At 43.5% G+C, this 15628-nt stretch overlaps 1 protein-coding gene across 1 annotated transcript; it reads right to left on the bottom strand.

Annotated features, from left to right (window-relative positions):
* map3k7cl (map3k7 C-terminal like) lies at nt 1-14652 on the bottom strand. Its single transcript, XM_037546962.1, has 5 exons — nt 14361-14652; nt 13798-13879; nt 7989-8047; nt 5925-6040; nt 1-1212 (listed from the first exon to the last, which is right to left on the bottom strand). Exons 2-5 carry the CDS (start codon nt 13871-13873, stop codon nt 1032-1034), a joined length of 432 nt encoding a protein of 143 aa, XP_037402859.1. The 5' UTR covers nt 13874-13879; nt 14361-14652; the 3' UTR covers nt 1-1031.
* Nucleotides 14653-15628: the final 976 nt, after the last annotated feature.

The raw sequence follows: 15628 nt of genomic DNA, 5'->3' as shown, positions 1-15628 counted from the left end.
TCTGAAGGCAAAAGGGGGTCCAACCTTTTACTAGCAAGGTGTACCTAATAAAGTGGCCGGTGAGTGTATTTCATGGGACACTTGTAGTCATTTGGTATAATTGCATATATACACAACACACAAACCACAAAGCCTTAGGCTTGGCCAACATGGGAATCAAAATGAGAAATCCTCCGGCCTCCAGGGCGAACACTTTAACCACTCCTCCTCATTTGACTACAACTGCTGCCTGTTCAGTTGATGCACACCTTTATTCCTGTAACACAGTTGTTCCCAGTCCTGGTCCGATCAGAGTAACCTCTGCACTTTGTTAGTGTTTCCCCAGCTCCCAACACACCTGATCCAACTAATGAGCTCATTAACCAGCTATTCATGACTTGAGGTGGGTGTATTGGGAGCAGGGAACGCACTACAGGGCAAGGCAGGAGGTTCTCCAGGACCAGGTTTGGCCATATACCCATGAAAAGTGTCAAGAATTGGTATTTGGTGTTTGCAAAGCCTCCGTGCTTGCCTAGAGTTCATGAAGGGTTGTGTGCCATCTGAGTAACCTTGTCAAAGATCTGCTATAAAGGTCATTACAAATACAGCACCACACCATATCTGACCTTAAGCACAAATATAAGCCCAGGGAGATAACACATAAAAAATAAACTGAGTTTTGTTTACAGTGGTGCAGCGGCTAAGTGTCATATCAAGAACATTGGGATGGCAAATCTAGTTCGGGCCAGACATTTTAAGTGCTAGAGAGCCACACGGTATCCCTCTGTTTACATGATAAACGTCAAACTGATACATATCTTAGTTGAATGTACCCCTGTCCTTCCACTACACTAACCTAATGCTCAAATGATGACGTAAATGTTGACTTTTTTGGGTTGTAGTGTTTTGAAAACACTCAGGAGGCGTGTAGGACTCTTAAAAATGTACAGCATTTTTACAGTGTAAATCTTCATCCTACCCCCATGTTAAGAAGGCTACTAAAAAAAATGTTAAAACGTTCCCTTTCCATCCCTTGTGGGAAAGGCCAAGGGTCAGGAGGAGCCCTGTCTCTTCTGATTGGTCACACGCAGAGTGGCCAGCTGCTGAGTGCGTTCCGTATAAACCGTGACCAGCGTTCGGTTCTCCTCCGTCAGCAGACGGAACTCTTCCTCCAGCCGAGCGATCTCCAACGTCACCCTCTCGTCTTCCGCCAGCTCTGCCATCAGCTCCCTTCTAGAGTGAGCACACAGGCACAAAGCAAATCTTATTAAAAAAAATGACCAAAACGGAGTTTCTCAAAACCAAAATTGTGTAAACAACCTTGTGATATCCATCATATGAATCACTGGGTCGTTCCTGTTTTTTAAAGAAAAAAAAAATTCCAAGGCCCACCGTTCTGCACAGATTTAGTTTGGCCAGTTGGTAAACATTGGCACATTTAACTTTGAGGAGATATGAGGTACAGTGGATATAAAAAGCCTGCATGCCTCTGTAAAAATAGTTTGTTTTTGTGAAAAATTAAACCAAGACAAAAGTTTTGGTAAAAAAAAAAAAACATATTTAAATAACCTGGTTGCTTAATTGGGGATGTGGCTGTGTCCAGAATCAGCCAATCACATTCAAACTCATTTTAAATAGTAGCTAGTATATGTGACGGGGAGCGAGAAGGTTGGACGCACGTACTGAGATAAGCGACTTGTATCATGGGCAAATCCAGGGTCAGGGTCAAAACGGTCCAGGGTCAATGAGCCAACACGGATAGATCGGGGACCAGACATGACATAAACCAGAATCAAACAACAACACAGACAGAGAATCAACAGCAAACAAAGACCAGCCAAGACAAGGGCAAACACAGGGCTTAAATACACATGGAAAATGAGGGACAGGTGGAGACAATCGGGCGGAGTCATGAAACCAGGGGGCTAAACCAAAACAAACGCACATGGGCTAAACCAAAACATGAAAACAGGGACTGGACTGGGAGGGGTCAATTGTGACCGTATACACCTACCATCAATCAAAGTATCTGATTAACCCTAAATGAAGTTCATCAATTCCTGGAGGATTTTCCTTGCACATTCTTGGTTGCATCCTAATGCAGAAGCCATGGTCCACAAAGAGCCTACAACGCAGAATCTCATTGAGAAAAGCTATCGATCAGGAGTGGAACACAAATGAATTTCCAAGGTATGAGATGTTCCTTGGAAAAATGACATAACTGGCATAATCAAGAATAGGACATTCCTCTAAAATTGATGAGAAGACAAGGAAAAAGCTGGCCTGGAAGGCCGCAAAGAGGCCTATGGCAACATTAAAGAAGCTGTACTCATTTCTGGGAAGTACTGGTTGATGCCTACATTGGAGGCAGATGATCCGCTGTGGCGACCCCTAAAGGGAGCAGCCGAAAGAAGAAGAAGACTGGTTGATGCCTACATGTGACAACAAGCTCCCTTACTCTTCTCTTGTTTAGTGCAAAATAAACACAGCGTATCGCCATAAGACCACCATAGCTATGGTGAAGCATGGTGGTGGCAGTATCATGCTTTGAGGCTGCTTTTCTTCAGCTGGAACTGGGGCTTTATTCAAGGTGGGTGCAATCATGAAGAGTATGTTTTTGGCGCAAAAAACCTAGAAAGATGAAGATGAAAGGGAATTTCACCTTTCAGCACAACAGCAACCCACAGTATACAGTCACATCAACAAAGGAATGATTTCCCCAAAAGATCAACACTTTGGAACGCCCCATCCAGAGCCCAGACCTGAACTGAACCTGAGCTGTGCACAGGCTCTCTCAATCTGACAAATGTGGAATGTTTTTTCAAGGAAGTCAAGATATGCCAAGCTGATAAACGCCCAAAAAGACTATAAATTAAATTAAAACTATATAAAAAAATCTTATTTTTACCCTAAAATGTTTGTTTTTCCCTTTTCCCTTTTTACAGATAGCAATTTCACACGAATGTGAAATTAATTAACATTCTGATCTGATTTGTCTTTGCTTCATTCTCTCTCACATCACAAAAACCTGCTATTTTACAGGGGTGTGCAGTCTTTTCAGGTTCCCTCTGCGAGAAAGTAGAAAACTCTGAGAACTTGGGCTGGAGTTCTGGGCGGCTTCTGCTCTAAGCTCGAGGGCCAGACCCCCCCTCAGTGAAGAGATGCCGGGCTGAGACATAGGGAGGACACACACACACATTTTCAAAGCCACTTTCTGGGTCGTGGGGAGAGCTGGAGCCTATCCCAGCAGTCACTGGGTGGAAGGCAGGATACACCCTGGACAGGTCGCCAGTCCATCACAGGGCAGACAGACAGACATAAACATTCACACCCACACTCACACCTAGGGGCAATTTAGCACGTCCTGAACTGCATATCTTTGGACTGTGGGAGGAACCCGGAGAACCCAGAGGAAACCCACACAGACACGGGGAGAACATGAACACTCCACACAGAGAGGACCTGGTCTTCCAGCTGGAAATCGAATCCGAGTCCTTATTGCTGTGAGGTGACAGCGCTACCCACATACAAATCTTACTTCAAAGCAACACTGCAAACACTGCATATGAGCTGAAAACCATACAAAATCAGAAAAATGCCTCTATAATACCTTATATATATATACAAACACACACACACACACACACACACACATATATATATATATATATATATATATATATATATATATATACACAGCATTGTGCGAAAGTCTGAGGCACCCAAGACTCATTTTCAAACTCTATTTATTTGTGTAGTTTGTGTTTATTTGCTGAGAAAAGTGTTAATATCTGAATAAACAACATTTATAGAATATTAATTAATAATGATTATATATATAAATATATATAAAAAGTCATTTTCTGGATGTTATTGTGTTTGTTTACCCATCTCCAAGTCTCTCCTCGAGGAAGCCCAGTATTATACGTAGTTAAAAAGCAGCTCCTGGTTTGACCAATCAGTGCTCAGTAAATTGAGCTCATGATGTAATTGATGATATTAACGAGTCTCTGTGGCGGCTGTGAAGGTGTCCAGGAAAAATATGGACCCGAGAAATTCTCGTTACTTTTTATTGTTTTTCTGTTTATTTGAATTATGAATACGACTTTATTCTTTATTATTGTATATTGTGATAAACTCACTGCTGAGGTCGACTGTTTAAACAGCTCTGTATATGAAAGTGGGGCTTTAGTCCTGTTGCAGATGTTTGGGATGTTCATTCTGACATATATAAAATTTTTCACCACTGTGTTTTTACACTGCCATATTTAATGAAGCTTTTAGACAAATGCAAGTGTCTATGCAGAATAACCCCCGTCTTGTTTACAACTAGCTCCTTATCTTTGCTAACCTCACTGCTTTTTAGCTGATGGAAAGCTGACCCCATGACCTCAAAAGCAAAAATCTGGTTTAATATTACTGAGGAAATCCATAGCTATATCATTCCCGTAGACATAGTCCTGTAGTGTACCCGGCTGTGCTGTCTAATGTTCCAGCAGCTCTCGCTCGTGTAAACAAAGCAGTGTGCTGTGACCCCACGTGGCACACGGCCAGTCCGTAAAGCTCCTTGGCCTTTGGACCAACTGTTTGAGCAGCGTGTCAAGGGTGGGTGCAGTGTTCTGAGACTTCCAGTAACTCTGGTTTACTGTGAGGAGTTTGGAACCACAGGAGTTCATTCTCTTTTTAAGGAAACTCTTAATCACTGAAGCAAAGCAGCTCCCTTAGTAATGTGTGAAAGGGCTGGCATGGTGGGTTTCACCAGCAGTTCCAGCTGTGTGGTAATTTAAGACCTTATTTGAAACCTCACACATCTCCATCACAGTATATTCCGAATTTGGCAGGGAAAAAAAAAAAGAAGAAGAAGAAGAACTTGTGCCATTTTTCTCCATGTGAAAGCAAGTAAGAGGGAAATGTGTTAGGGAAATTTGCACTGACTGCAACGTCAGGTGAGTTTACACAAAAGAGAGAACTACGTGAACGTTTGCGTGACTAGACGACGCAAAGGATTCTTCGCTTAACTAACTGGCCGTTTCTATCCAGTGTTTATTGGGAACAGACCTCGTAAAGTACCACGATGCTCGCTTGATCGCTTGAGCCTCGGATATGCTGATCGTTTAAGGCAACTAAGGCAGTTTTCTAAGCGCACTTCTCCTGCGTGTCCAAGAAAAATCCAAGTGTTGCATGCCACAATACAGTATGTAAGAGTTTGTCATGATTACACAGGCCTATTTTTAACCAGCAGAGCATGACTTGTAAGGAAATCCCCCTTGTCAGTCAAAGAGGAATGCGTCCTAAGGAAGAGCACCAGACAAAGGCTGCAGTGTTGCGTCACACCAAAGAATGGCTGAATTTAACTTTAAGAGAAGCTGATATTATTTACCTTCCTTGTTCCCTTATGAAACTGCATCACACAAGGCTATGATGTTTGAGCGCTGCACACCGATCAGGCATAACATTATGACCACCTCCTTGTCCGTTTTATCAGCTCCACTTACTGTATAGGTGCGACAGCTCATCTGCTGCTGCACAGTTTGTGTTGGTCATCCTCTAGTCCTTCATCAGTGGTCACTGGACGCTGTTGGCTGGATATTTTCGGTTGGTGGACTGTTCTCAGTCCAGCAGAGGTACTAAGGTGTTTAAAAACTCCAGCAGCACTGCTGTGTCTGATCCACTCAGACCAGCACAACACACACTAACACACCACCACCACGTCAGTGTCAGTGGGGGTCAGTGTCAGGGTCCATGGGGGTCCTGACCACTGAAGAACAGGGTAACAGAGTATCAGAGAAACAGATGGGCTACAGTCTGTAACTGTAGAACTACAAAGTGACCCTATAGAGTAAGTGGAGCTGATTAAACGGACAGTGAGGTGCTCATCATGCTAGGCCTGATTGGTGTGTTTCAGCTTTCCACAGATGTTTCATGCAGCTACTGTTCAGACTTACTTTCTGTCTTCCAGCAGAGCAATTTCTGTTTTAACCTGATGAAACTCTCTGGCCATTTTGCAGTGGTCTCTGTAGACTTGGACAGACTCCTTCAGAGACTGGCACGGCAGCACGGGCTGTGGGAATAAAGGATAAAGAAGATCGACAGGGGTGCCGAAACAGGCTGGGGCGAAATATAGCGAGCCTCAAAATTACTGGCACTTATGGAGAAGATGATCAAAATTAATAATAATAATTGGGGCAGTCGGAGGTTAGGGAACTGGCCCTGTGACCGGAAGGTTGCCGGTTCGATCCCCAGTGCCGACGGTCCATGACTGAGGTGTCCTTGAGCAAGACACCTAACCCCCAACTGCTCCCTGGGCACTGCGGATTGGGCTGCCCACCACTCCGGGGCAAGTGTGCTCACTGCCACCTAGTTTGTGTGTGTTCACTCGTGTGTATGTGGTGTTTCACTTCACGGATGGGTTAAAGGCCGGAGGTGGAATTTCCTCATTTGTGGGATCAAAAAAGTATCACTTAACTTAATAAACATTTTCAGCATTAAATCAACAAAGACACTTCATCTTTGCCAGCAGTAGCATCATTCCCGAGGGTTCTGGAGGGAAGTAGATGCTCACCTCGATTAAATTTGCTGTTTACTGACCCTGAGACGAGGCTTCAGATGCTATATTATGCAACTTGGCTGGTATTCATCCTAGTAGTCTCTGACTGCTCGCTTGTTCTGTGGACTTCTGCCCAGTGTTCAAACTTCTTTGTAGCGGGACTGGACAATTACCGAGCGAGCTGGAGGTACATGGAAAAACTCCCAGAGATGACCACTTTCCATGATATCCAGTGTTTCCAGTGCTTACAGAAGCAGCAGTAACGTGTAGGAAACTGTTGGCGAAATGTTTGGCTTCATCTGAAACAGAACTTCTGCTTTCAAGATGACTCACGGCGAACTCCTCCAAAATATCGCTTCAACAACAGACTTCTGCTTTATTCTCATTATTTAATTCAGAGCCTCGTCAGTCTCTTTCTCCTAAGATTCTCTTTTTTTCTGTTTGCTGCTGACCAACCCGACAACCCTACAGTCATCGTTATTGCCTTTCTTTCAGAAAGAAGAGGGTATGACAAAGTGTGGTCTGCTCAGTTAGCATGAGTAGACACGTTATGGTTGGGCTGTGAAACTATTGTGTTTGAACAAATTCCCTTTAAGCTTGGCTGTAGGTTTTCTGGGGACGGCTGAATGTTCCAGTGTCCGGTCTTTCAGAGAAAAGAACAGTAGATGAGAGTTTATGGCGTAATTTGGACTGAAATAGACACTTCTTCTTCTTTTTCAGGTGCTTGGGTCATAATGCTTTATGTTGAATGTGGTACATTCGTTATTGCAGATAAAGTTCTGGTAGAAGTTTGAAGCCCGGCTAGCCAGATCTTTGAGTATAGAGCGTTTTTTCCCTTATGCGCAATGTCAATATTGGTCAGTTTACTTTGATTATACCTTTAAATACAGACTTCCTCTTAAATCCTGATATCAACTTCGCATGAGGAAGCACAAAACTCAGCAAAGTGGAACAACAACTGGTAGAACCAGCCCCAGCTTTCTGGAGAGAAACCAAACTCTCATTACCGCCCTCTTGTGTTTAAACCGTAATACTGTAATGACCCATATGTGTTCATTTTTGTCAGTTCTATATGGGTCCCTTTTACTGGCATACCAGTTCTATATATAAGAAAAACAAATGCGGGGGAAAAAACAATATTCTATCTATATATAATGCAGCAAATGCTTCGGACGTCTTTATCAGCCTTTTACGACTCCCTTTCCACTCTGATTTAACGAGCTAGTTTATCCGAGAAGCAGTTATTGCATCCCGTTGCACAAGCCAACGACTCACGATTGCTATTCCTGGTGTCCAGTTCTATCATTAGCCCCGTTTATCCTTTCTTCTACTTTTCCACACACCTGTTACTGTGTGACCTCAAAGCTCTCATCGAGCGAACCCACAGCCTCCAGACATGACAGAAATGCTGTTTACATCCATTTGCCACTGTGTGTCCACAAGAACCGCAGAGGAACATTACCTGCAGGCGCTGCTCAAGGTCGGGGAATGATGGGAACTGTTCCTCAGCATCTTTCAACTCTGAAGAAGAACAGAGAGAAGATCAGCGAAGAGGCAGTACAGGTGGCGTGACCTGTGAGTACTGTACTAAACACTGAATTGTGCAGCCTTCTTACTGAACTAGGTGATATATGATAGTGTTCTCACAACAAATTATGTCATGATAAGCTTGTCTAACTATATACTGAGCATTATTAATACTTAAAGAACACTCAACTGCATATCAGGTTTCACTGAAATTCCCCAGCAGTGAACACCAATCAGGAATAACATTACAACCACCTCCTTGTTTCTACACTAACTGTCCAGCTTATCAGCTCCACTTACTGTATAGCTGCACTCTGTAGTTCTACAGTTACAGACTGTAGTCCATCTGTTTCTCTGATACTCTGTTACCCTGTTCTTCAGTGGTCAGGACCCCCATGGGACCCTCACAGAGCAGGTACTAGTTGGGTGGTGGATCATTCTCAGCACTGCAGTAACACTGACGTGGTGGTGGTGTGTTAGTGTGTGTTGTGGAGTTTTTAACACCTCAGTGTCGCTGCTGGACTGAGAACAGTCGACCAACCACAAATATCCAGCCGACAGCGTCCTGTGGGCAGCGTCCTGTGACCACTGATGAAGGACTAGAGGATGACCAACACAAACTGTGCAGCAGCAGATGAGCTGTCGTCTCTGACTTTACATCTACAAGGTGGACCGACAAGGTAGGAGTGTCTAATAGAGTGGACAGTGAGTGGACACAGTGTTTAAAAACTCCAGCAGCGCTGCTGTGTCTGATCCACTCAGACCAGCGCAACACACACTAACACACCACCACCACCACCATGTCAGTGTTACTGCAGTGCTGAGAATGATCCACCACCCAAGTAGTACCTGCTCTGTGAGGGTCCATGGAGGTTCTGACCACTGAAGAACAGGGTAACAGAGTATCAGAGAAACAGATGGACTACAGTCTGTAACTGTAGAACTACAAACTGATCAGTGCATCATGAAGATATTTTGTTATATTCATGTGATATTTTGCAGAAGTGCAGCGACTCCTGAAGCTTCCTACTGTGCATACATACAATATTATCTGCTAATGACGCCGAACCCCCTGAACCATCACTATCTCAGTAGAACCTGCAAGCCTGTTCTCAGACCAGTGCGATGGCAAACGTCCACCATCACCTCTTAGCCTGGTCCACATGCACTAATGCTCGAGAGGACAGATCGAGGGTTTAGTGTCTCCTGGATCCTTCACAACAACTTGTCTTTAACGAGAGCTCTGACAGATGAGTTGTCTACACTCGCTGTGACCATGCCAGCTATGTCCATACGGAGCTGGTATACACATGTCGGGAATTCTCTGATGCAATCCGCTAAAAACAGGGGTGTGGTCATGCATCAGCTATGGGGCCTGTTATAAACAAGACATGTGTGAGCAGAATTTCCCTATAGCTTTCAGCCTCAAGATGATGTAGAGCTTCTGCTTCTCTTTGGAAAACATGAGGTATTCCCAGAAGCAGATCCTTTAGGTTCTTGCTTTGCTATTGTGGAGGAACTTCGGCATTAAAATTTGGAAAAAAAAACACTTTACAGACCTCAGTTCATCCAAACCTGCTGGAGTGAATATCACACCCCTTCTCAGACGGCTTCAGTGACTACCATATGTCTTCATATGATAGTTACACAATTCCCAGCCTATCTCACTCAGCTTCTTTAGGCTTCCGTGTCTTCTGGGACTGGAAAATCAGGAATTGTACTTCCATCACTCTCTGACTTCCATTTCACCTTACCATTTGTGGTAAAGTAGCCTTGGGTTTGAGAAAGATGCCGTATTAATAAACCACATCACTGCTGTTTTTATGAAAATTCCTTTTTTTTTTTCATTTTGAAAACTCTAAAGCAAGAGTCTCCTCCTCCTGCTCTTAGGGGGGTTTTTCCTTGCCGCTGTCGTTACTGGCGACGCTTGTGGGGGCTCGGACCCGGATTTTTCTATAAAGCTGCTCTGTGACAGCACCTGTTGTGAAAAGCGCTACATAAACTTTGACTTGACTTGATTCTCAAAAATGTCTTAAGAAAGAAAATCGGATGTTTTTTTTCCCATAAACCTCATGAAGTTAAAGTTCTGAAGACTGTTATTCTTCAGAAAAACACAACCCTAGCTTTCTCACACGACTCGTACAAAGAAGTGATATTGTTTAAAAACCATGGGCCTGATTCACCAACATCTATCCAGTTTGTTTTAAGATGTGGTCTTGAGAAAGGTCCCCAGAAGAAGTCTACGTCAGATTCATGACGTGTTCCTTGCGGTTCCATGACCGCAGAACTGCTCCTGTTCTTACCTAAGAACAAGCCCCAAACCAGAAAACACTGGTGAATTTCAGAGTCTTCTAACAGCGGATTTTCTGAAGAAATTTCTTCTTAAGGACGGTCGGTGTTCTTCAATATGTTCCTAACCTGATGTCAGCCTCGCCGTAGGAGTTGATGAGGGACGCCTCTAAAACGGAGACGATTGTTGCTGAGCTCAACGCCGAGCAGATTGAGCTGAACAACCTGTTTACAGATAACCTCACGTTCAGAGTGGACCTCAGGTCCTTTCTGCTAGGCTGTAAAACGTTACGCAGAGCTGACTGACAGTTTACACCAGGAGAAAATTCAGACCTCCCAGAGGAACCGATGGACCACTAATTAGTTCTCCGAGAACTTCACTGAAGACCACTGGCCTGATTCACCAGCTGTTCATCAGAATGAGCTTCCCCGTAAAACCCGCTTACGCAGTTTTCACCAAGACTCCGGCATTCGCCAGTGTTTTCTTAGGGAAGGACAGAATTCTCTCTTTCTTTATTCCTCTATTTCTCTCTCTTTACTTCTCTCTCTTTATTTCTCTCTTTCTTTCTTTCTTTCTTTCTTTCTTTATTCATTTATTTCTCTCTCTTCATTTCTCTCTCTTTACTTCTCTCTCTTTATTTCTCTCTTTCTTTCTTTCTTTCTCTCTCTTTATTTCTCCCTTTTTACTTCTTTCTTTCTTTCTTTCTTTCTTTTTTTCTTTATTCATTTATTTCTCTCTCTTCATTTCTCTCTCTTTACCTCTCTCTCTTTATTTCTCTCTTTACTTCTCTCTCTTCATTTCTTTTTCTTTCTTTCTTTCTTTCTTTCTTTCTTTATTTATTTATTCATCTATTTCTCTCTCTCTTTCTTCATTTCATTCTTTCTTTCTTTCTTTATTTATTCCTCTATTTCTCTTTCTTTCTTTCTTTCTTTCTTTCTTTCTCTATTTCTCTCTATTTCTTTCTTTTTCATTTCTTTTGTTTTTTCTTTTTTTTCTTGCTTACTTTTCACTTTTCTTTCTTTTTCTTTCTTTCTTTCTTGCTCACACCTCAATTTTGTTCAATCTCTCTTTCTTTATTCCTATATTTCTCTCTCTTTCTGTCTCATTCTTTCTTTCTTCATTTTTCTTCATTTCTTTTCCTGTCTGTTTCTTCCATTCTGTCCGTTCATTTCTCTCTCTTGCTGTCTTCATCTTTTTTTCTTTCTTTCTTGCTTTCTTTCTCACTCACTCTATATTTTTCTTTCTGTCTCTCTCTTTCTTTCTTTCTTTTCATTTATCTCTTTCCCTCTCTCTTGCTGTCTCTCTTTCTCTCTTTGTTTCTGTCTTTCTTCTGCACACACTCAAAAGCACTGCCGTGTGGTTTAAGAACTCCTGAATCTGACGTAGACTTTTTTTCTCAGTAACACATTTAAGACAAACCTTAGGAAGATGTTGGTAAATGAAGCCCAACCTTAGGAACCTCTCAGTGTTTGTCTTCAGATCCTTTGCCAGTTTTTTGTTAGGAAGGTGTTCATGAATCCGGTCCCTGACGCCTTTACGTTACGTGAAAACGTCATGAAGAATCGACCGACACACATGATCCAGAATGACTCGAACGACAGTAACTTTGACTACAGAACTTACTGCTTCTGAAATGTTTCCATCTTGAAGATGCATCATGATTAGGGCTGAATTTTGGCTGTGAGATAGCGTTCTAGCTTTGCCTGGTCTTATAAACCCAGAGCACCCTTTCTTTTATTGCTTTTCACTTGTTTTTCAGCCGAGCTGCATTTAAAATTCATGGAGATCCACTCTTAAAAGAACAAGCTCAGTAAATACATCATGTTTCCGAAGTCAGTGACTAATAGTGTTAAACAGTCGTGATCTCACTATTCACCAAAACAACTGTGGTTATAATTTCCATCCTAATGGAGCAGCCCTGGCTGTAGTGACAGCGTCAGTATTAATAAATTACATTTATAAGACAATGCAGGCGTTACATTAGCACATTTTCAGACAATCCATATTCCTACTTTTCCTCTACACCCCTTGTTTTCAAGTGTCACTCAGTCAGGGCAGTGGTTGAGATCTTCCCTCTGAAATGAGACCCTCATATATAAAAGAGCATCACTTCATTAACAGCTACTAGCGCCGCTCTGTAGGCGACCCTGCCCGTCTGCAGGGACAGCAGAGGAAGGGAAAGTTCAGCTCCTCACTGCTGGGCTTTAGTTACATTTAGGGATCATACGCCTTCAAAGAGGGGGGCAATTATTTATTATCACCCCCCTAATTCTTCAGTGATGTGAAGCTGAAGTCAGATATTCTCCAGATTCTTGTTCAAACTTTCCCGTTCCACCTTAAAAGATGCAGCAGTTCTGTTGACAGAATGTAACTGCTGCACCATTTAAGGTGGAACGGGAAATTTAGGTAGTCAGCTACTGAGACATCATCAAATTATTCAGTGATTTTTATGCTGGTTATGAAGAAAAGGACCATAATACACTGAAACGACATTAAACTAAGATAAAACGGCGGTTATCGTCATTTTTAACGGAGAAAATTCTCACATTTGTGGGTTTCTTTGGTCTCTCGTTCAGCCGTCTTGCTGTTTAGAGTCTCCATCTCATATAGAGTCATAAAACCTCCATCAGGCAGCCCCAACACTTCACCCTCCCTCTCTATCCCAACAAGAATCAGGACACCCTACCGCTAGACGTGGACGAGCGAAATAGAGGGGTAGGGCTGAGTGGCAGGGGCGAGGGGTGAAATGGGATTGGGCCTAAATGATAAACAAGACAAAGCAACAGAGGGAAACAACCAAGCTGCTCATTACGGACTAATAACTGATCTCACCTAACCCGAGTGGCAAAGCAGAGCTAAGTGACACTGGATACACATTTCTGATCGCTGTGTTTGCACACCTCACTTCTGGGACAGAGCGAGGCAGGGCAGGGAGGCAGGGCAGGGAGGCAGTGGCAGTGGTGGGTGAAGTGTTAAATGCTTTTAAATATAGGCCTGTGTTCTAAAAGCAAATGAGTGAATCACACAGCAGTGAGGTATTAAAGAGGAAACCTGACGCCGGGCTGGCCGCGCTGCAGCTGCCGTCCAAACATTCGGCCGAATAGCTGTAAAACACTTTGACAGCGCTGTTGACCGCGTGTCTAGGTAGATACTTTGTTTTTAAGATGCCAGAGATCTACAGAAATAGAGGGAGCACCTGTTTAGCCAAAAAAGAATGACGAAAGTTAAAAACTGATCCGGCGTGAGTGAGAAGGGGCTCGTGGTGGGTTTTGCTGGTTGCCGTTTTGGTGGGAGGCATGCAGTGTATGCCATCACTGAGCGTGGTGGGGTGGGGTGGGGTATGGCTGGGCAGGGAGGGGGCTGAACCCTTTTTAGTACCTAAAGCATAGCGGTTAAGTAGCCCCTTCAACGCAAAGCCCAAGAAAATGCAGTTTTTTTGAACGAGGTGACCCACCTGAGGGGTCGTCGAGGCTGAAGGAGATTCTGACTTCAGGCTTGTCGGCAGTCACTCGTTTTGTTGAGGTGATCATTTATCCCTGGAAGTGGGGGGGGGGGGGAGTGGGGGGGGGGGCACGGACGAACAGACACAGAGGGCACAAAAGCATGTTTCCTTTAATACACAGCTGTAATGTGAGATCATTCACCTCTCAGGGGCTATGACTGGATTTCATCATGTGCCCAAAGCTGCATCAGGGATTAAACAATTAGAGGAGCAGCCTCTCCGTGCCAGAGAGTGAGGTCACACTTCTCTGGGACTGGTTAGTGTCTTTGCAGTGACCAAAGCATTTTATATAACCAAAACCAAATGAATTCACTCATGCAATAGACATGAGATTTGTCTGGGTGAGATGGACTATGCTGAACCACTTTCCGCAGCCCGTATAGCCTGAATATGACTCTCCCTATAGTAAAGCAGGTATAGCTTCCAAAGCGCACAGTAAGGTGTTGAGACTAAATCAAACACTTTCAGTGGTGAATCCGTTTATATCAGGCTTTTTCAGATGAAATGAGACTTACCTGACGACAGAGACGTGTTTCTGAGAAACTCCCTCTGAAGAAGAGGTTAAAAAGCTGGAGACGGTCTTCTTCCACAGGAGCCCAGCGCACCACCGTCACTGGGTTAGCGGGTTTAGCTAATGCTGGCTGGCCTTGCCTGTCTGAAAGTGGACAAAGGAGTCATATCGGCAGCTCTTCAGCAGCACTGTGTGCGTGGAGTGTGAGAGAGAGAGTGTGTGAGAGTGTGTGTGAGAGAGAGTGTGAGAGAGTGTGTGTGTGCTGTGCTGGGAGTCCCTCAGATGCCGCCACTGACACACACGACTCGAACGAGTGACTTTAGAGGAGAAAAATGTCCACCGTTCCAATCAGAGCCGAGCAGCGCGGACAGCCAGCCGAGACACAGGAGCTCAGAATCAGGCTCCTTCACTGGGACTGAGCAACGGCTCCATTCTGTCTTCTCTTCTTTCTCCATTCTCTCTTTCTCCATTCTCTCTTTCTCTACTGTCTCCATTCTCTCTTTCTCCATTCTCTCTTTCTCTACTGTCTCCATTCTCTCTTTCTCCATTCTCTCTTTCTCTACTGTCTCCATTCTCTCTTTCTCCATTCTCTCTTTCTCTTCTTTCTCCATTCTCTCTTTCTCCATTCTCTCTTTCTGTACTGTCTCCATTCTCTCTTTCTCTTCTTTCTCCATTCTCTCTTTCTGTACTGTCTCCATTCTCTCTTTCTCTACTGTCTCCATTCTCTCTTTCTTTACTTTTCCATTCTCTCTTTCTGTACTGTCTCCATTCTCTCTTTCTTTACTTTCTCCATTCTCTCTTTCTTTACTTTCTCCATTCTCTCTTTCTCTTCTTTCTCCATTCTCTCTTTCTCTACTGTCTCCATTCTCTCTTTCTCTTCTTTCTCCATTCTCTCTTTCTCTACTGTCTCCATTCTCTCTTTCTCTACTTTCTCCATTCTCTCTTTCTCTACTGTCTCCATTCTCTCTTTCTCTACTGTCTCCATTCTCTCTTTCTTTACTTTTCCATTCTCTCTTTCTGTACTGTCTCCATTCTCTCTTCTCTACTTTCTCCATTCTCTCTTTCTTTACTTTCTCCATTCTCTCTTTCTCTTCTTTCTCCATTCTCTCTTTCTCTACTGTCTCCATTCTCTCTTTCTCTTCTTTCTCCATTCTCTCTTTCTCTACTGTCTCCATTCTCTCTTTCTCTTCTTTCTCCATTCTCTCTTTCTCTACTGTCTCCATTCTCTCTTTCTCTACTGTCTCCATTCTCTCTTTCTCTTCTTTCTCCATT

This window comes from Pygocentrus nattereri, chromosome 18 (genome assembly GCF_015220715.1).
Source record: "Pygocentrus nattereri isolate fPygNat1 chromosome 18, fPygNat1.pri, whole genome shotgun sequence".
NCBI classification, from domain to species: domain Eukaryota; kingdom Metazoa; phylum Chordata; class Actinopteri; order Characiformes; family Serrasalmidae; genus Pygocentrus; species Pygocentrus nattereri.
This window is presented reverse-complemented; position numbering and strand designations above follow the sequence as displayed.

Bases quoted from the DNA above. Each gene is read 5' to 3' on its own strand.
- map3k7cl (XM_037546962.1), bottom strand. From the start codon at position 13,873: ATGATCACCTCAACAAAACGAGTGACTGCCGACAAGCCTGAAGTCAGA. The intron at 8,048-13,797 runs GTGGGTCACCTC...GTTCTTCTTCAG, and splicing joins CAGCCTCGACGACCCCTCAG to AGTTGAAAGATGCTGAGGAA. The intron at 6,041-7,988 runs GTAATGTTCCTC...TTATTCCCACAG, and splicing joins ACCTTGAGCAGCGCCTGCAG to CCCGTGCTGCCGTGCCAGTC.